Source organism: Schistocerca gregaria, chromosome 3 (assembly GCF_023897955.1).
Source record: "Schistocerca gregaria isolate iqSchGreg1 chromosome 3, iqSchGreg1.2, whole genome shotgun sequence".
Classification (NCBI taxonomy): Eukaryota; Metazoa; Arthropoda; class Insecta; order Orthoptera; family Acrididae; genus Schistocerca; species Schistocerca gregaria.
The window spans coordinates 416,091,508-416,114,162 of NC_064922.1; the positions used below are offsets into that span (position 1 = coordinate 416,091,508).

At 42.2% G+C, this 22,655-nt stretch overlaps 1 protein-coding gene across 2 annotated transcripts in view; it reads left to right on the plus strand.

The window, feature by feature from the left end:
- Nucleotides 1–22,655, plus strand: part of LOC126354023 (UBA-like domain-containing protein 1) — a 120,899-nt gene that overhangs the window by 50,578 nt on the left and 47,666 nt on the right. For both annotated transcript variants that reach the window (XM_050003349.1, XM_050003350.1), the window contains exon 2: nucleotides 21,504–21,578. In XM_050003349.1, coding sequence (XP_049859306.1) covers nucleotides 21,504–21,578 — 75 coding nt within the window. The remainder of the gene's footprint in view (nucleotides 1–21,503; nucleotides 21,579–22,655) is intronic.

A 22,655-nucleotide genomic window follows, 5' to 3' on the forward strand; every position in this document is an offset into this window, starting at 1 on the left:
CACACATCCATGCCCGAGATAGGATTCGAACCTGCGGCCGTAGCGGTCGCGCGGTTCCAGGCTGAAGCGCCTAGAACGACGTGGCCACACTGGCCGGCCATCCCCTTAATACGTTGCAAGCCTCGGTCGTGGTGAGAACAGTGTTTTGTGTGAGTGCATCATGTCAGAGCTCAGTGCATTCGAACTCGCTCAAATTCTTCGTGCTCCTATGGTGGGTACTTACGTACCCAGGGTAGCCCAAGTGATTGTAGTTTCTAGAGGCACCATGTACTCGTAGAAGATTTATACCGCACACAGACAAGACGGAAAAACACCCTACTAAAAAACAACGAGGACGAAATTGTGTGTTGAGTGATCGTGACAGACGGTCATTGAAGAGGACTGTGGCGAAAAATAAGAAGACGACAGCTGCAAAAGTTACTGCAAAAGTCACTGCAGAGCAGAATGTCTTACTCGTGAACCCTGTCGACGCAAAAACAACACGAAGGAAGCTCCATAATAGGGAGTTGGAGGGTGAGTTGGCATTCCAAATCACTCATCAGTGATGTAAATGCCCGTTACAGGTAAACGTAATGTCGAAGACAATCCTGGACTACGGAGCTATGAAAGAGTCATTTGGTCAACTCTAGCATAGCGTACGTCACAAGAGTGAAACATGGCGAGGATTTGGCGATGAAATGGGCTGCAGAATCTCTGTATTCAATAGGCCCCGTGGATGCACTGCTAGGCCTCATTACCACCAAGATATATGTGACTATTTTGTATGATCACGTCCATCCTAAGGTACAGTGTTTGTTTTTCAGTGGTGACGCTGTTTTCCAAGACGATAGGGACCCTGTTCACACAGCTCGCATCGTCTAGGACTGGTTTCGTGTCACATCTGCCTGGCCACCACTGTCATCAGGTTGCAATATTATTGACCCTTTGTGAGCTACATGGGAGAGGAGGGCGCGCCATCGCTGTCCATTCCCGTTATCGTTACCCTAACTTTCCACTTTTTTGCTGGAAGAATGGTACGTATAAGGTTCCCTTGAAAATCATATAACGCTTTTATTTATCTGTTCCGAGACGACTGGAAGACAAATTTGAGTGTCAACGGGTTTGCTCCACCGTATTAGGCAAGGTAATGTGTTGTGCTTTTGGTGTTTACGTATTTTTGTCCACCCCTGTATGGACCAGAATAATTATTCTCTCTTCCTATTCCATTCACAGATGATACAAGGTTCGCATACGCAGTCGTCACAGTCATTCACACGATTCAGTTAAACATGTGACACGTAATCCACTGGCCAGATGAGAGGAATGGTAGACCACCTCCATGTCACCGCCATTAGTAACTTTCTTACTGAGAAACAATCATTACAGAATCTGTAGGTACAGTTTTCGGTAATAGTAGATAAACTTCACACTCAAAATGTCTGTGCAACACCCTATTATGTAATTGTTCGAAAGTAGTGTGCTGATGTCAGTATAATAGTTTGTTCTTAGATAACATTCGCATTAAGAAAAATCTTTTGATGACCTAATATACCTGAGCATCAGAAAGAGAACCCATTTCCGATTTTGCTTGTGACGCTTCGTATCAGGAACGAGCATTTTGTAGCCTGTGTTCTTGTTAGCACCGGACAAGCATCATCGTGAATACTCTGTAGGGCCCTAGCAGTAACGGGACGGAAGGCTTATATACATAATAATGACACTGTTACCCAACGCAAGGCAAAAAGAGCCACTCGTTTCACTTGGTAATTAATGACCCACTAATGAAGGGTAGACACTGCTGCGGGCCTGTACTGAAAGATTAAGTTAAGAAATGACTGAAGGCAAAATGTTCGTAGTGGTGCAATACATTAGTCCAGATACCAGGTTTTCTAAACGCTCAGAAGTGCGTTACGAAATATCCAGTGGTACATTAACATACTGCTTCTGTTCATTTGTCTTACGAGGAAGATTATGAAAAGATTATGGAAGTTTCACACGGTTTGCAGTGAGGAAAGCAACACAAAATTTCTTTTCCGAATAATAAATTCTCACGATAATTCAGATGGCATTGTACAGAAGGCAAATCGTGTAAGTTTGGTTTTCTTGCACTTTTTGCGGACTTCGCCCATAAATATTAATTTTCGTGCCAAATTAAGGATATCCACCGGAGTAGGAGGTTACCTGGAGGCTGTACCATCTAAATGTCGCAGAAAGATGTAATAGTCTTATACCAGTGCCGCGATCATATTCACAATACCATGATGTATTGCTTGTACTCCAGAACTACGAGTCCCTCTTCTTTCATTCACTTTGAGATTCTATGATGCTAACTTGACAAGCTCTGGATAGCTGATATAAGAAACTGTTGGTTGTTCTGGGCACGAAAAAAAAAATCAGATAGTGACATGTTCACTTATATACGCATAATTCGGAACTTCCCTGTTACCTTTTTTACTCATGTACACAACAATTACCTTCATATCTATGGTCTCCGTCTGGAGGTGTCTTTAAATACTCATCTAATGTTTTTCCTACATCTGATCAGAGGAATACGCAGGAAACGTTTGAATGCTCTCATGGAACTTGTTGCAGCAAGATTTTCGCTTGCGATAAAGGGAGGTCTCATGGTATTTTAAATGTTCAAAGCAAGAAATGGCTTTGAAGTGTGCAATTATTTTATCGCATAGCCCTTTCACCCAGAGACTGTTAATGTCAAAAAGATGGTAATTTACATTCGTTAAAATCACTGCAGTAGAGGGTATTTAAGTTTGAAGAGAAGAACCACATTATGTGTGAACTGTATGAAATTAAGGCTATTGTATACCTGTCAACTATCTCAATTTTAAGCAGCGGACTCGATTTTCTACTTCTTCTCCCGCCTGCCGATGGTTCCACTATTTCTCACGGTTTTTAGCTAATCGTCGTTATAGCCAACGCAAACGCATTTGTTTTGAAAACCCGCCATTTCAGGTTTTTTTTTTTTTTTTTGCCAGTAGTCAAAAGTCGTTCAGTCATTACGCGTTTTTAAACGACATACGTGTGGAAATTTATAGAAATCAGGAAGACGCGCGCGGCTTCTGTATCGATTGCTATTTTTCCTCATTTCTGCGCAATTTGAAGGATATACTCGCATTTCTCAGTGTTGGTCTCTGTTTGGTCTTGTACACTCGGCCACATATTTCTAATTTGTGACAAGCTCCCCGTTAGCGCAGTATTCTCTTATCCTGGTACTATGGGTTGTTTTTGTTGGTAATTCCATTACACTCTAGTTCGTAGGAACACTGCTACTGCTGGTAGCTCTGATAAGCATTAAGTACTGATGTTTACAGTGAAGTCGTTTTGCTTAATTTCTTTTTGTTGAAGATCTTGCCTAATTAGTCTTTTACACACAGTGTTATTCGCATTTCGGAGACTGTGTTTGAGTCTCCAGTTATCCATCACGACTGCATAACAGTAGATTAATCTTATCTTTCTCGCTGCTGTTGTAATGCGCTCTACATATTGATTGTGTTCCTCGTCTGTTTTATTATTCTGTTTTTGACCTGAAAATCTGAAACTTATTCTTATATCGTCGACAATATAGCAACTTAGAGACTGTCTAGTGTTTTCATCGCGCCAGCTGGCGTGTTTATACGTGCACGTGTTTTCTGTTTTCTTTCATTTTCAGCGGTGTGTGTTACTTGTCACAGATGCTTGTTACTTCGATTTCCGAATCAGTCATACTTTCACGGCTTGGTGGCTGTAGAGGTATTCCTTGCTGCTGTTTATCGCACATGACAGAGCTGCCTACTCAACAACGAACGTTATTCCTGACATTGTACGTTTCCTCTAGATCATAATTATGTAGCTATTGAGCCTTAGATAGCTGCAGTATTGATCACAGAACCTTACTCCGACGATGGGTTTGTGCGCTTCATTTATTTAACGTACCTAAACACAAGCTTCGCTTCCTTCAGCCTTTTATTGACAATAAGCAGCGTGGGCTGGTAAGCGGATAATCTCTTCGCACTCACACACTATTAGCATTCGGATCATCTATTGTGACTTAAGTCGGTCTGCATGCATCGTACTTAAGTCATGTTGACCAACCGCGATATATATATTTGTTGTTGCGGTGCCACCGCTGATCGACTCTTTAGATTTTTGGATTTATTTATGCCTTCCTATATACACACGTTAAATTAGATGTGATTTAAGCGGCAGTCAGTGTTTAATTCGTTCCAAATAGGTGGTATAACAAGAAAAACCCTCCCATTCTAATTGACGCTTTTCTTCTTAGGAAAAAGTTTGTATACGTGATTCCATGATGCGAATAAAGCTTTAACGAATATTTTTTACGATATTGTACATTACTGCAGTTCTTGTTTTAATGAAATGTGGATCAGTTACGTGTTACCTAAGTTTTCTGACACGTGGGAATGCTGACAAACCCTTGGCCAGATTTACTTCACGTATCCTCTGTGCGGGTATTTATACGAGGATGAAAATAGTCTACAGAGGCCGAACGTCAGTTTGTTAAGTCTGCCAAATGAGTGGATCTGCTTTATCTCGTAGGAAGAAGATACTGGTGTAGAATAGAACTGCTCCGCCTTGCAAGACCCGAGCTTAAATATTCACTGAGTAGATCCATTGCTGTAATTTGCATACACTCAGTAACCGTGCGGCAGTCACCTAAATAAGAGCACCAATTTCGTTGCAGGCGCGTGTGTGCTTTCAGTTATTCGACACTTGAGAGTCTTCAAATGGCTGTCCCCGATGTGTTTTTTGTCATTGTCTCCTTCCGATCCAAAGCTGATTAAATAGTAATTTTAGTTATGTCCATTCTAATAAAGTCTGACATCTCTACGACCGTTACCAACAGTTGCTATTTAGTGCACAAGGTTGTGAATGTGGAAGTCATCGGTTTTTGAAAGAACTCATACAGATCGCCCAGATTAGATGGGTATCATCATGGTTGATGCGTTTTTTCCAGGTGGATTTTGCTGTCCCCTTCCGAGGTACGATTGCGCCTGAACGTTCATCATGTTACGTACTCACTGTTGTAGACTGTTGGATGTGGAAATTTTAATCTCGGAAGAGTGAAGCATTTTTGACCTTCGTTAAAACGAGGAAACTGACAAACTTCGGTGTGTTTCAAGGCCATCTAATCGTTTGCGATTCCAGGTACATGTAATGTTACTGCAGGACCCATTTCTCTGTGCTTAAAACATCCAGAGGATGTCACAAAGCTCCTTCAGCTCCCATGCAGTCTCCCCAAAAGGCTTTCTGAGGTGTATTATTAACACAACGCCACAGGTCGTTATTGTACGAGCAGAAAGTTATTTCGGCTGGCAAAACAGTACATATCCAGCCATCATGTTGATATTTATCAACCCACTGTACTTGCAAAAGAGCAAGGGCTCTTGCAAGCAACTCTGCAAATATCTGTGTCATTTATTCCTATTATTCACTCAAAAACTTTTTGGAAAGGTTTGTCATTGTTGTCTCTTGTGTGGAAGTCGTACCACACACTATCAATACCATTAGGTCATGACAGTCTTCGAGTCAGTATTGGTGTAAAGCAGCATCGCTAGTAAATCTGAAGCATAGTCATTTGCAGATCCGTAGACAATAATAATTGCCTAACAGTTTTTAGATTTATCAAAGGTTCTTGGCACTGTTGGTCATAAAAGTCAACTAAAAAAGCTAGAATAATAAGTAACAACAGGAGTAGCAAATGAATGGTTCTGATCCCATCTGGAAAACAAGATGCCGAGTTTCGTACAGGTTCAGATTCCAGATACTCGCACATTAATATAGAAGTTCTTCGAGGTAGCGTCGGAGAATCATTATCGTTCTTGTTAAACTATGAATTTCCAGACAGTGTTATGCAGTAGGAAAAAATCTCTTTGCGGCTGACAGCGTAAAGAGGTAATTATAGCCAACATATTTGCCCCGAGAGAATCAGCAACCGTGCTGATATTTAAAACAGTTTTCGTTTATTCTTCAGTCTCAGTTCCACATTTTTAATGACATGATACGTTTGGATTTTTCTGGATCATCTTCATACAGTACTGTATGAGATTGACACACAAAATCCGGGTTTATGACGCAACTACCAAGATCTGAATGTGATCCAGAGAAATCGAAACATTTCATGTAATTAAAATTTGCAGCTGAAACTGAAGAATAAATGAGAACTGTTTCAGTTAAAAGATATACAAATCGTCATAACTCCTGCCGGAGAAAGCAAATCAAACTATCGTGGGTGTTTATAATTGGACAGTAAGCAGTAAACTAACTCTGAATGGGTTGATGTTGTGTGCCTCAGTTCGAAGACTGGTTTGATAAACTCACCATAGTAGTCTGTTCTGAACGAGCCCCTTCATTTTTGTATAATCCTGCAACCTATATCATTTGAATGTACTTACTGTAGAAGAGCCGTTGTCTCTCTCGTTAATGTTTGCCGCCTGACCCCCTCCCCCCTCCTCCGCTTCCTTCCGTTACCAAATTGACGATTCCTGGATGCCTCAGGATGAGTTCTGCCAACCCATTGTTTCACTCAAACTGTGCCATAAATTTCTTTTTTCTCCAATTCCATTCAGTACGTGCTTTACGTATGTAATTTACATTTTTCGTTTGTAGCACCACATTTCAAAAGCTTCTATGCTCTTCTTGTATGAACTATTTATCGTTGACGTTTAATTGCCACCCAAAGCTAAACTCTATACAAATATATTCTGAATCGTAAATTTATGTATGATGTTAACAAATTTCTCTTTTTCGGAAATGCATTTTTTTTTACCAGCGTGCGATTTATGTCCTCTCTGTTTTGCTACCTAAACTACAAAACCTCTCTACTGTGTTTAGTATCTCATTTCTTAATCCAATTCCCTCGGCTTTCATGGTTTACTTCGATTGCATTCCCTTGTCGTCCTTTTTTATGTTCATCTTATAAGTTGTTTTCTTCAGATGCTCTTTCAAGTCATTTGCAGTCTCTGACATACTTACAGTGTTCTTGACAAACCTAAATGCACCGATTAAATAATATGAGGGATAGGCAATCAACATTTATTGATTACTTGTTTCAAGTCTTTTGACTTTAGTAACTATATCCTGGTTTCGGTACAAGTTATAGATAACCTTCCTCTCCCAGTATTGTACCCCTGCTACTTTCAGAACCTGTTGTGCAGCATTTATGATGTAACTGACGGAGCACTGAGAACCCAGACACAATATCGAGCGCGACATCAACTTTTCGAAGCAGTGACTCCGGCCCGCCACGCCGGTAGCCGGATACGGCCTGGAAACAATGCGCTGTTGTATGAGGGCACTTTCCTGGCTGACTTTCATTTGTGGCTGATAAGGTAAACGCGTTATTTTGCAGCTACCTCTCCGGCAGGACTATCAACGCGTCGTAAAGTTGGGTCGTACTTCACTGTTTTAAGGAAGCTACACAAGAAGACACTGTGTAGACTGACAACACGCTCTTACGCAAAAGATGTCCGGATTTACCTAGACGGTGCTTTCAGAGTGATAGGACGTTATACCACTATTGAAATGCAACCACCCCCATGTGATCTGACTGCAGTGAGCGATCTGTTGTGGCATGTTGGATTGAAATGACTTGTAATGTGTCAAACACAGAAAATATAAAAAGAAGGGCGAAAATCCAGGCAGTTTTCTAGAAGAGGTAGTGTTGGCCTAAACTGCAAGACTATTCAAATAATCATCCGGCATCTAGATGTAGGTTTTCCGTGATTTCCGTAAATCGCTCCAAGAATTGCCGAGATTTACCTAGGAGCATCACCAAACAGGCGTATCTTTTGATAAGTTAATTATTTTATTTTGACAACCAGTTTCGGCCCCATATGCACTTCATGTATAGACATTCATATGTGTCGATATTGGTATAATGGAGCCTTCACTATCTGGATACCGTGAATTCATTATTCTAGTGCTTCCTTCATCGAAATATAAGAGGTATTAGAGATAAAGTTAGTGAACTGCTAATAGATGTTAACTCTGAAATTATTGGTATATCAGAGCACCACTTAAATAATTTGATAATTCAGAGGCTTCCTTTACCAGGCTACAAATTAGCTGGCTGTTTCTCAAGGAGTTCCTTGCGGTGTGGGGGAGTGGCTCTGTACGTAAAAAACAGTATTTCATTTGAGTCCATAGACGTTTCACGACACTGCACTGAACATATATTTGAAAGTTGTGCAGCATTACCTGAATTTAGTGAAACTAAACTTCTAATTGCTGTTGTTTATAGGTCCCCTAACTCCGGCGTCAGAGCATTTTTGCTTAAGTTAGAGAGGGTTCTTGATTCACTTTGTAGGAAGTACCAGAAAGTAGTTGTATGTGGTGACTTCAATATTAATTTTGTACATGATTGTGCAAGAAAAAGGATGTTGGTAGATCTCCTAAATTCATATGATCTGATGCAAACTGTGTTTTTTCCAGCTAGGGTGCAGGGGAACAGTAGCACAGTCATAGACAATATTTTTGTTCATTCTTCATTACTAGATGGGTATTCTGTTAGTAAAAGGGTGAATGGCCTTTCAGATGCACAAATTTTAACACTAAAAGTTTTTTGTACTCAAACCAATGTCGTGTTTAATTACAAACTACGTAGGAAAGTTAATCCAACAGCAATAGAGAATTTTTCAAAACTTGTCAAGGAACATGAGTGGCAAGATGTTTATAGTGCCGATAATATAGATGATAAATACAATGCTTTCCATAACACATTTCTCATGCTCTTAGAGAGTTGCTTTCCATTAGGACATTCTAAATGGGGTATTAGCAGTAATGGACAGCCCGGTTGGCTGACTAGTGGGATAAGGATATCATGTAGAACAAAGTGGGAATTATATCAAAATTTTAGAAGTAGTCACAATCAAGCTACAGTAGCCCATTACAAACAGTATTGTAAGGTGCTTAAAATGTTATTAGCAAGGCAAAAAGTATGTGGTATGCAAATGGAATAGCTAATTCACAGGATAAAATTAGAGCCATATGGTCACTTGTGAAGGAAGTGTCTGGTCAGCAGCACAAGGTTGACGATATAAAGTCAGTTTGCAGTAAAAATATTTCTGTTACTGATAAACCAGATATATGTTCAGCGTTTAACAACCATTTTCTGAGCATTGGTGAATTAAATAAAAATTTAGTATCTACCGGAAATCATATAAATTTCTTAGCAAATGCCTTTCCGAGATTGACGTCTGAAATACTCCTTTGTGATACAGACAAGAGGGTGATAGAGACAATAATCAAATCACTGAAGACTAAGGACTCTCATGGTTACGATGGAGTGTCTAGTAGAATATTAAAGTACTGTGCTGCACATGTTAGCCCTGTATTTAGCCATATTTGTAATTTTTTTCTTTAGGACTGGTCAGTTTCCTGAGCGATTAAAGTACTCAGTAGTAAAACCGCTTTATAAAAAGGGAGAAAGGGATAATGTAGATAATTTTAGACCTATTTCTATGCCATCAGCGTTTGCAAAAGTTATCGAAAAAGCTGTGTATGTAAGGTTAATTGATCATTTTATATCACACGATTTGCTATCAAATGTACAGTTCGGCGTTAGAAGTCGTTTGACAACTGAAAACGCTATATTCTCTTTTCTCTGTGAGGTACTGGATGGGCTAAGCAAAAAGTTTCGAACGCTTGGAGTATTTTTTGATTTAACAAAGGCATCTGACTGTGTTGATCACACAATATTTCTCCAGAAGTTGGACCATTACGGAATAAGGGGAGTAGCACACAATTGGTTCACCTCTTACTTTAGCAACAGGCAGCAAAAGGTCATTATTCACAAAGTTGATAACGGCTGTGATGTGGGTTCTGAGTAGAGTACTGTCAAGTGGGGGGTGCCCCAGGGATCAGTGTTGGGGCCGCTCCTGTTCCTTATTTATATAAATGATATGCCCTCTAGTATTATGGGTAACTCTAAAATATTTCTGTTTGCTGATGACACTAGCTTGGCAGTAAAGGATGTTGTGTGCAACACTGACTCGGTTTCAAGTAGAGCAGTACATGACCTCAGTTCATGGCTTGTAGAAAATAAACTAACGTTAAATCACAGTAAGACTTAGTTTTTACAGTTCCTAACACACAATTCAACAAAACCTGACGTTTTAATTTCACAGAACGGGCATATGATTAGTGAAACTGAACAGTTTAAATTCCTAGGTGTTCAGATAGATAGTAAGCTGTCGTGGAAAGCCCACGTTCTAGATCTTGTTCAAAGACTTAATACTGCCATTTTCACTATTCGAACGGTATCGAAAGTGAGTGATATTTCGACACGTAAATTAGTCTATTTTGCGTATTTTCATTCACTTATGTCGTATGGTGTTATGTTTTGGGGTAACTCTTCCCATTCTAGGAGGATATTTTTGGCTCAGAAACGGGCGGTTCGGGCAATAAGTGGTGTGAGTTCACGAACCTCTTGTCGACCTCTTTTCACGAGTCTGGGTATTTTGACATTGGCCTCTCAATATGTATAGTCCTTAATGTCGTTTCTTGTTACCAATATTAGTTTATTTCCAACAATAAGCAGCTTTCACTCGGTTAATACTCGGCAGAAATCAAACCTCCATTTGGATCGGACTCCATAACTCTTGTGCAAAAAGGTGTGCAGTATACTGCTGCATCCATTTTCAATAAGCTGCCACTCGAATTCAAAAATCTTAGCTTTCAAATTCAAACTGAAGAGTTTCCTCATTGGTCACTCCTTCTATTCTGTCGAGGAGTTCCTTGAAAAATTAAGATGATTCTCATTGTATTGCTGATAGCGTTTGCTTAAACTTATGGACTGACTTTCTTTCAGGTTCATGAACATTTATTATTATCTGTTATTACTTTTTATGTTGTAAGTTCATGTACTGACACGTTTCATGACCTTGGAGATTTGCTCCTCAATGTGGTCCAACGGAACTTGGCATTTAAATAAAATAAAAAATAAATAAAATACTTGGTTGTTATGGTTGTTGTCAAACCTTCGAAGGAATCACTCGAATAACAATGGCGATTATATCAATGCACTGCTGTTTTATTTAGGTGTTACAAAATTGTGAATAAAAGGAGGGAAGAAAATTCCAACCAAACTGTTGTCCTCACAGAACAGATGACAGCACGAAACGTCATCCACTTTTTGACTGGCGGAAATCGTGTTGGAACTGCTTGTGCACATTTTCCTTCCCTCTCTCCGGTTTTCTTGAGTCACTTAAGCAAATGCCAGGATGATTCTGCCCACACCCTGGTTTCATTCCAAGCTTGTGTTCCGTCTCTAAATAGCCTACATCTTTGTCGACAAGACCTTAAACTATAATGTTCAGCGTCCCCCTCCTCCTCCTTCTCATTCTTCTTCTTCTTTTTTAACATTAGTTGTATGTTTACCAAAGAGACTTACTCGACTGAAAATTCAGATGGTTGTACGAGTCATAATTACAGAAAGTTTAAAGTTCAGTAAGTTTGCATTCGCCTTTCTGATCTACAGTTCGCTGTTATATCATTGCAGATCGACTTACAAGAAGCTACTCCCTCAAAACGCTACTGGATTCATTTTATTTTTTGTCATTTCCTTTGTTTTAATAGGATAATTTTGAATATAGTGGAAGGACACGATCTTGCAGCCACTATGAATCATAACACGAAAGAGTTAAAGACATTGGGTGCCAGTGGGCGTTGATTAACATCAATGGGGTAAGCTGAACATTTGTGCTGGACTGGGATTCGAATGCGAGACTCCTGCTTATTAGGCAGACGCGCTGATCAGCATGCCGTGCAGATACTGTGGTCACCACAACTGCTCGGGCTACCCTAGCACACCTCCCGCCAGACCTGACTCCTCAACTTGACTCATTACTGATGTGCATCTGCTCAGTAGCCTTACTATGCGCGGTGTCGCGTCGATTCCTGTAAGAGTTCGAGCTTGGTGTTCATGTGTATTGAAACGTTGGCCGTCTTCGTCTTAATGTATTTGTGACGTTTGTTCTCCCGGGCAGACGGCCATTGATTCCTTCAATGCAGATGCACAGCTGTCTGTATGGGAATCGGCTAGATGCCACGATTAATGAGGCCAATGAGCAGGTGCAGTACGTCAGTAGTGTGTGGTATAAGTTGAGAATTTGGGTGGGACGGAAGACGTGCTAGGTTAGTCCGTGCGATTGTGGGGACCACTGTGTCCGCATGCCTTAGTGGTCAGCGCAGCTGTGTAGGAAGCCTTAAAATCGCGGTTTGGCACAAATTTTCAGCTTGTCCCATTGATATAAGTCTATGTCGGCTGGTAGTTAATGTCTTCAATTCCGTTGTGCCTTTGTCTTAATAGGATGAACTCATTTTTATTATTTTTCAGTATGTGACGTAATACTTGTATTAATGTCAGTTTAATAAATACTGTGATGGCAAATAAGTGCTAAATACTACGAAAACTACCTTTCTGGATTCTCATTCGGAAGGACGGCAGTTCAAGTCCCCAACCGACCATCAAAATTTATGTTTTCTGTGCTTCCCTTAAATCCCTAAAGGGGATTGCCAACACAGTTCGGTGGCCGAGCGGTTCTAAGCGCTACAGTCTGGAACCGCGCGACCGCTACGGTCGCAGATTCGAATCCTGCCTCGGGTATGGGTGTGTGTGATGTCCTTAGGTTAGATAGGTTTAAGTAGTTCTAAGTTCTAGGGGACTGATGACCTCAGAAGTTAAGTCCCATAGTGCTCAGAGCCATTTGAACCAACACAGTTCATCGTAGGAAACGCCAATTTCTTTCCCAACGTGATAATGTACTCGATTTTCACTGACCTCATCGTCCACGGGACCTTAAACTCTGATCTTCATTACTTTCTATGAGTTCGTAGCGCGTAGTCTGGTGGCTATCGTTGCTGCCTCTGAATCACGAGCTCCCGGGTTCGATTCCCTGCCGGGTTTGGCATGTTCTCTGCACGAGTGATTGGCTTTTGTGTTGTCCTCATCATTTCATCGTCATCAGCATTATTCGTGGCAGTGGTTATATTGGACTCTGTAAAAATTGGGACTTTCTACCGGTGCTGATGACCGCGCAGTTGAACGCCCCACAAACCAATCATCATCATCATCCTTCTATAATATAGTGAAACACAAATGAATTAAAAAACCCTTTTAACGCAGTATGCGTTTAGGATTACCTATCGCAAAGTACAGATAACTACAAAACTTATAAATGGGGAGATATGAAACATACTCGTAGATAGTACATTCAGTAAGAGCCATTTTTAACATTTCAAATACACTGTTACTGTGCTTTGGAAGTACTAAATAAAATCTAAAAAACTGTATTTTTCTCTTTGAACAGAACTGAGTTTCATTGTAAAAAAAATAATTGAAAATTGTTTCATCGGTATAAGTTCTTATTCACGTACAGAGTAGGAGATTCTTTGTTCAGAGATAGTGAAGGTTGAATCATTTCTCCATTTCAGATATTTAGCCTCTTTGTGGAATAACATTTATAGCAAAAACATTCAAGTTCACATTGAGCCTTTCACAAACGCTCATGAAAAGAAAGCAAACAATAAAATAAAAATTAAGAAGACACAAAAGTATAAATTTCACTGCGATTGCATGAGTGAGAGCTCGGACAATAGGCGAACCTTCGATGTTTATCAGCCCACGCCAGTCGCCGCCCCCCCCCCCCCCCCCACCTATATCTCCCCCCCCCCCCCCTTCCCACTAACTCCCTCCTCCCATGTCTACCAACATCAACGTCAAAACTCTCTTCCCGAAACCTTTGAAATTGATGACCCGTTCCATTCGTGTAACCTACGGTTCACAACATGGCGAAGACCACAGGAACAGCTATCGACTTCAGTTAACATTCGACCCTGGGTGGTTGGGAATCACCATATTGGATTCCGTAATTTCGTGTCGTAGCTTGCTTGTATGAAATTGCTGTGTGCCGCTTTAAGCCAATGGCACATTAGCGATTTATAAAAACACATAATTCTCGGTTCAGTTTGTTGTAATTAAACCTCATATGATGGCATATTGGCGGTTAAAGCCTTCGTGAGATCTAAGTTAAGTACAAAAGGCAACCTCTCGCTCGTTCACAATGGTGTAAGGGATTATAAGCGTTTAGTTAAGGTGTGTAGTGTATCTTTATAGCAGGTTCGCGTCTTGCCATATTCCATTTCTTTTCTTTTCTCTTTTTTTTTCTCCTTCGCCTTTCTAAAAGGTTCTGTTTTATTAAGTTAATAGAGCTCTCTCTCTCTGTCTCTCTATCTCTCTCAGCAGTGAATTGTCATTGTCAATAATTTATACAAATTAAGCATGAAACATTTCTAAAAATAAGCTTATGTTGCTGAGACACCTAATTGAACACCGTTGAATATATGCGTTATTGGATTCAATTCTGGCTGACTTCAACTTTTTTTCCTTGAAAATCAGTAATTCGTCTCACTTTCGGGATTGATGAAGGCATATTAGGAAAAATTGTACAACTTTTAGTCAGTTTCGATGTCAATTCTTACGAACACTTTAATTTCTCTCTTATCCACAGTCAGTTCTCATAAGTGCAGAACTTTACATATTTATGAACGACGCAACTTCGAGGTTAAAGTACACAACGTTAAGAAAAAGCATAACCTCTACTTCTCTCTACTGGAGGTGAAACGTTCGTGTCACGTGTTGTGGACCGAACAAGCACAGAAGTTGTTAGATAGCTCTTTTCGTCTTGCATACAGTGTGTGACGTCAAAATGACGTCACGTTTGCACGAAGTTTTGTGAACTATAGGTTACTCGTTCCATTCACGGCGCGATGGAATGCCGCCATTCGAAATGCATTGTGGGATGTGTAGACGCTCCGTTCTGTGACGTACAGTGTGAATCGACATTTGAGGAGCCGCCCCTGTAATGGAACCGGAAGATACATAACATCATCTCTCGAGACACTGTCGTCGTCATGTCAAGACAAGTTAGCTTAGTGGCGCTGGGTTGCGCGAATCTGGCGCGCCGGCTGGAGCCAGTGCGATATGTTGCGGGCGGAGAACCGGTCCGCCTGGGAGACGGCAGGGCGGCGTAACGCGAGCAGCGTGGCGTCACGGCTCGGCACGCCGGCTGGCCTCGTATTGACGTCGCTGCAGCCGCCTGCTGCTCTGACTCACTCGCCGAGCGCGGCCTTCCTGGGTCGGCTGCAGCTGAACCGTTACCGCGCTGCGCGGGCCGTCGTCCCGTCGAGCGGGCAAGGCGCGTAGGAGGCGAGCACAAGGGCGACCCTACTGAGCAGCATTTGAGTCTTTTACCCAAACACACATGGCCTCCCAAAGTCTATAGAGTCGAAATTATACATATGGTGGTGGTTGTTGTCGTTGTTGTTGTTATTGTGAGACTGATTGGTGCAGCTCTCCATGCTTTTTTATCCTGTGCAAGAATCTTCATCTCCGAGCAACTACTGCAACCTACATGCTTCTGAATCTGTTTAGTGTATTCATGTCTTGGTCTCCCTCTACGATTTTTACCCTCCGCGCGTCCCTCCAATACTAAATTGATGATCCCTTGACGCCTCCGTACGTGTCCTACAAACCGATCCCTTCTAGTCACGTTGTGCCACAAATTCCTCTTCTCCCCAATTCTATTCAGTACCTCCTCATCTAATCTTCAGCATTCTTCTCTAGCTCCACATTACGGATGCTTCTATTCTCTTAAAAAGAGTTCGAATGTGTGTGAAATCTTATGGGACTTAACTGCTAAGATCATCAGTCCCTAAGCTTACACACTACTTAACCTAAACCTAAATTATCCTTAGGACAAACACACACACACACACACACACACACACACACCCATGCCCGAGGGAGGACTCGAACCTCCGCCGGGACCAGCCGCACAGGTCCATGTTTCACTTCCATACATGGCTACACTCCATACAAGTACGTTCAGAAAAGGATTCCTGATGCTTAAATCTGTACTCAATGTTAACAAATTTGTCTACTTCAGAAACGCTTTCCTTGCCATTGTCAGTCTACATTTTATGTCCTCTCTAGTTCCACTATTATCGTTTATTTTTCTCCCCCAAAAAAATGGTTCAAATTACTCTGAGCCCTATGGGACTTAACTACTGAGGTCATCATCCCCTAGAACTTAGAATTACTTAAACCTAACTAACGTAAAGACATCACACACATCCATGCCCGAGGCAGGATTCGAACCTGCGATCGTAGCGGTCGCGCGGTTCCAGATTGTAGCGCCTAGAACCGTTCCGCCACACCGGCCGGCTTTCTCCCCAAATAGCAACACTCATCTACTACTTTAACTGTCTCATTTCCTAATCTAATTTCCTAAGCATCACCTGATTTAATTCGAATGCATTCCACTATCCTCGTTTTGCTTTTTTTATGTTCATCTTATATCCTCCTTTAAGACACTGTCCATTCCCTTCAACTGCTCTTCCAAGTCCTTTGCTGTCTCTGACAGAATTACAATGTTATCGGCGAATCTTAAAGTTTATATTTCTTCTCCATGGATAATAATACCGAATCCGAGTTTTTCTTTTGTTTCCTTTACTGCTTACTCAATATACAGATTGAATAACATCTGTGATAGCCCACAACTCTGTGTCACTCCCTTGTCAACCACTGCTTTTCCTTTCGTGGCCCTCGACTCTTATAACTGCCATCTGGTTTCTTTACAAATTGTAAATAGCCTTTCGCTCCCTGTATTTGACCCCTGACACCTACAGAATTTGAGAGAGAGTATTCGCGTCAACATTGTCAAAAGCTTTCTCTAAGTATACAAATGCTAGAAACATAGGTTTGCCTCTCCTTACTTTATCTTTTAAGATAAGTCGTAGGGTCAGTATTGCCTCGCGTGTTACAACATTTCTACGGAATCCAAACTGATCTTCCCCGAGATCGGCTTCTACTAGTTTTTTCATTCGTCTGTAAAGAATTCGTGTTAGCATTTTGCAACCGTGACTTATTAAACTGATAGTCCGGTAATTTTCACACCTGTAAACACTTACTTTCTTTGAGATTGGAATTATTATATTCTTCTTGAAGTCTGAGGGTATTTGGCCAGTCCCATACAGCTTCCTCAGCAGATGGTAGACCTTTATCGGGGCTGGCTCTCTAAAAGGCTATCAGTAGTTCTAATGGAATATTGTCTACTTCCGGGGCATTGTTTCGACTATATATATGGTGAAGGATCCTAAAGTGTGGACTGACCAGTGCGGCAATCTGCCTATCGAGAAGTGAATACTGAACGTTCTTATACTGTCTGTTTTTGTTCACACACTCCCGGTCGTCGGCGAGCAAGGGAATATTAGTTCCGGTCCAGGTGAGATCCTGCCTCGTGATGACTGGGTGTTGTGTGATGTCCTTAGGTTAGTTAGGTTTAAGTAGTTCTAAGTTCTAGGGGCCTGATGACCATACATGTTTAGTCCCATAGTGCTCAGAGCCATTTGAACCAGGTGAGATCACGAGAAATAGGACCCTAAAATAAACACTCCAGTCACATTAATGTGACCACCGCCTGTGCTCGACGTCAACGCACAGTAATCACTCACCTGCAGGTGGCAGCAGTGGAGTGTATATAAACCACGTCTGGGGATGTGGAAAACTGTGCAGTTCTTGGAATGCGAAAGTGGAGCGATTTATCTGACGTCCAAAAGGGCGTGATCATTGGCTTTCGGGCAAAGGGTGGATGCAATCCCGAAACGGCTAATTTCGTAAACTGTTCGCGTGCCGCCGTCATTAAAATATACCGTGCAAGGGAAAATAAAGCTGCTCAAAACCGGCTCCTAGCCAACTGTAGTGGACTGTGGATGACAGGGACGAACGACAGCTGCGGAGATGTGTACAGTCGAATAGACGTGCAACTGTAGAGCGACTGACCGCTCAGATAAACCATGGGGCTGCCAACAGCGTCTCCTCAACGACTGTTCAGCGACGTTGCTGCGTGTTGGTCTCCGTAGCAGGCGTTTGGTTCATGCCTCGATGCTGACTAGCGTTCATCGGCGACGAAGGCTGGTATTTGCCGCCGAGTCGTACATGTGTCGTTTTCGGATGAATTACGTTTTCTCGCTCCATCGGATGGATGTCGTTGGCGTTGACGGCGTGAAACGTATGAAAGCGAACACCCTGCAACCAGAGGGGAGCGTTATGATCCCGGGAATGTTTTCCGTGGCATTTTCTTGGTGAGCTCGTCATTATGGAAAGCACAGCAGATAAAAACAAGTAAGCATCTATCCTTGGGGACATGCCAACCGCTACGTGCGGTTGTTTTTTTCCTCGGCAGGATGGCATCTACCAGGAGGAGAAAGCGCAACGCGTCACAAAGAACAGTGTAACCTGTGTGGTTGGAAGACCACCAGGATGAGTTTACCCTACTCCCCTGGCCACAGATGACGCTGCCATGGCAGGCTTAGTTTTGCGTTTTATTCGGGCAGGGTGCCTTTATCACTTGATCTAAGTGTTTGTCGTTTTTTTTGTCATGAGTCTGGCCTTTGGCCTGCGATTTTAGACTGTTTTTTTCGTGTGTTTCTAGATGGTTGGCTTTTCCTTTTTTGTCTCTATGGTCGGCCAACCACTGTCACACTCTGATTTTAATTCCTTTTGTCTGGTCTCTGTCTGAGTCTTTCTTGTCCTGTGTCGTCTCTTGTCATCTGCATTGTTCGTTTTTATTCTGTGTGGGTGTTTGAAGTTTTTGGAAAAAGGGACCGATGGCCCTAGCAGTCTGGTCCTTTCAATCCCACAAACCAACCAACCTAAACTCAATAGTGAATCTGTGGGACCACCTCGATCGGGCTGCTCGCGCCATGGATCATCGATCGAGGTAATGGAATTGGCATGGCTCCATATCTCTGTCGGTACCTTCCAGAACCTTAATGACACTCTTTCTGTACGTCTCGCAGCGCTCCGCTACCGCATTGTACTATTTGCGTTCTGTGCATCATCATGGTTTCGCGGCGTAAAGACTGTTCCATAAAATTTCAGGCGTGCAGCCGCATAAATTCAGCTTCATCTTCTGATATTTCGGCTGATTACCGTCCAGCCATCTTCAGTAGAACCGAGGTGACTAACGCTCTAGCACTTGCTCCGTCCTTTTAAACTCGAGGACCGAACCACTGCGTATGCGGCCAAAGATAGACAAGGCGCCAGAGATGATGATATGCGGCAAAGAGATGTAACATATGCATTTAAATTAAATCTTTGGGTGCGCAGTCGACCCACACGGTGATATCGATGTGTCACGGAGAGCTGCACCGTCGCGACATGTTTGTGATTTAATTACGGGAATTGCCGAATTACATGATTTGTCCAAGCTGAAGGCGCTATCTCTATTAATGAAATTCGTCGGTCAGTAGTGAAAGCAACATTTGAAATTCGGTTGGCGACGAATTTAATTAATAGAGATAGCGGCGTCAGCTTGTACAAATCATGGAATCCGAAAATTTCTGTAATTAAATCACAAAGACGTCGTGACAATGCAGCTCTCCGTGACACATCGATATCACCGTGTGGATCGACTGCGCAGCCTTAGATTTATTTTCCATGCGTATGTTACGCCTCTTTGCCGCCCATCAACCTCTCTGGTGCCGTGTTTATCTTTGGCCGCATACGCAGGAGGATGCTAACTAAGTTCCCCGGACTTTGATACGATGTGACGTCATTATGACGTATACACGCTACATCGACAACGATAGAAACCGTATACCGACTATTCGATTTTTGTGAACTTTCGAGAGGTTGTGACAGGGTAGCGCTGTGCTCTGCGCCATTCATTTAAATGTGTTTTGCGTTGCTTGCGTTTAAATCGTGTATTGTACTGTGTTTGTGTCCTGTGTGTTGTTTTTCGTTTGCTCGTCTCTAATTATTGTGGCTATCCGCTCATGTTGTGATGCAATTCATATTTTGCGTAATCTTGTCTTAGCAAATTATACTGCTGACATAAACCACATTGACATGGCCAGGAACATGCTAAAACTATTGTGGTTGTATACATGACATAATATTCAGTACGTCTGGTTTACCATACCACCATGGAATGCTTTGACACTGCATTCATGAGTCAATCAGTACTAGACACTAATCTTTGGTTAAGATTACACTGAGAAATCCACTTCCCCTCGTATTTCATCTCAGGTCGACGATTTTTCTTCAACAATGCCTCATTTTTTTTAAAGTTCGAAATTCAATCATTCTACACACCAGTCACTACTGACACTAAGGTACCTGTCTCTGCAGTCCGAGTATAAAATTACTTGGAATTATGGTTGATAAAAGACTATCTTGGGATGGACATGTAAATTACTTAGCTAACAAACTTGCACGAGTTCTCTTTCAGCTATATAAATTAAGAAAAAAAAGACAGCAAGAGTATGCTGCTACAATCTAATATACACTGACAAGACCAATTGTATGAAACCATACTAAAATGTTGATAATAAATAAATATTATTTTCGGCGTAAGCATTCAATACAACAATCACACAATCTAATCTGGTCGGGACATAAGAAGACTTCACTTTTTTACGAAACGTGTTGTCCGTGGTGTTTTCAAGGCAACGGTCAGAAATTTTCTATTAATATCCAGCTCTTTTACTTTTATTTTGGCGAAATACATATAAGCTGCCACACTGAGCTGTTTTCAGAATCGCACGTGTCAAAACAAACCACTAGCTGACGACAGTTTAGAATCTCGAACGTTCTTAAAAGTCGATAGGTGGGTTAATCGACTAAAGCGTATATACGTCATAATGACGTCACATCATATCCAGGTTGGGTGAACTTAGCATCCTCCGCATACGCAGAGTTTAAGAGGACGGAGCAAGTGCTGAAGCGTTAGTCACCTCGGCTCACTTTGAAGATGGCTGGACGGTATTCAGCCGAAATGTTAGAAGATGAAGCTGAATTTATGCGGCTGCACGCCCGAAATTTTACTTTCATTCTTATTATAATTAGGAAAATATTATTTCAGTCTCCATTGATGAGTACTATTCCTATTTTCTCTTGGTTGGTGTACATTGTACTCACAGAAATCTTCAAATTAAGACTATTAACTGAATGACCGGTGTGTATGCTTGTTTCCATTTTTTTACGTCAGCTCTTGTAAGTGGACGTGTTACGTTACCCCCGGTGCTTTCACTGGGTGTTGGAACAGGAGAGTCGAAGTGAAATTTGTGTTACATTTTTGATAACGGCTTACTTACTTGAATGGTAGACTGTAATAAATTTTTGAACATGTTTTGAATAGAGGAGGTGGACTGCTGAATAAAAATGGTGGCCACTACTTCAAAAAGGAGTACTGCTGTTTATATCTTCGTAAACGAACGAAGTCACAAAACACTCAGTCATGTTCGTTGTGGTTCTGCTGGTAACTTAGCAACGTTTGCTTGATACTTTTTTTTGGGGGGGGGGGGTCAAAAAGTTATTTGAGGTGGTCGAGATAAATAGGATATCGCTACAGCATTTTTATCTGCATCTAATGAAGAGAAAACGGAACGCCAGAGAGGGGACTCATTGCCGCTGTACTAAACTGTGGCTCCCGTTTCTGTTGCAGACGGCGCTGAGCATCTTCTTCCAGGAGGCGGCCGTTCCCAGCTGTCCGCAGCCGCCAGGCTCCAATTTTGGACAGGTGAGCGGACGAGTTGTGACCTATGGTCTCCGATCTCGCTCATTTCTTACCAAGAGCAATAACCAGTGGTAAATAAGGCTCCGCAGGTATCTAAATGGGTAAAACCGTTTTGTGTGTGTGTGTGTGGGGGGGGGGGGGGGGGGGCGTGTATGTCACATAGTAATGGGAAAGAAAAAGAAACTAAATTACTGTTTCCCTTGTCTGTAGTGTATTGTGGAGCTTAGTGTAAGGCCGTAAAAGCCTCATAGTGTGGACAATCTGTACAACAGGCGTGGTGCAAAGTTTAATCATAGTCACGACACTCATCAGTTTTGTTACACACTGTGACAGCAGTGCTCCAAGCGGGCAGTAAGCTACACTTCTGAATACGATGTCGAGTGAGTGCGAACAGTATCTTTCGTCCAGAATGAGATTTTCACTCTGCAGCGGAGTGTGCGCTGATATGAAACTTCCTGGCAGATTAAAACTGTGTGCCCGACCGAGACTCGAACTCGGGACCTTTGCCTTTCGCGGGCAAGTGCTCTACCAACTGAGCTACCGAAGCACGACTCACGCCCGGTACCCACAGCTTTACTTCTGCCAGTACCTCGTCTCCTACCTTCCAAACTTTACAGAAGCTCTCCCCCAGGCTGTGGCTAAGCCATGTCTCCGCAATAGCCTTTCTTTCAGGAGTGCTAGTTCTGCATGGTTTGCAGGAGAGCTTCTGTAAAGTTTGGAAGGTAGGAGACGAGGTACTGGCAGAAGTAAAGCTGTGGGTACCGGGCGTGAGTCGTGCTTCGGTGGCTCAGTTGGTAGAGCACTTGCCCGCGAAAGGCAAAGGTCCCGAGTTCGAGTCTCGGACGGGCACATAGTTTGAATCTGCCAGGAAGTTTCATATCAGCGCACACTCCGCTGCAGAGTGAAAATCTCATTCTGGAAACATCCCCCAGGCTGTGGCTAAGCCATGTCTCCGCAATATCCTTTCTTTCAGGAGTGCTAGTTGTGCTTGGTTCGCAGGAGAGCGTCTGTAATGTTTGGAAGGTAGGAGACGAGGTACTGGCAGAAGTAAAGCTGTGGGTACCGGGCGTGAGTCGTGCT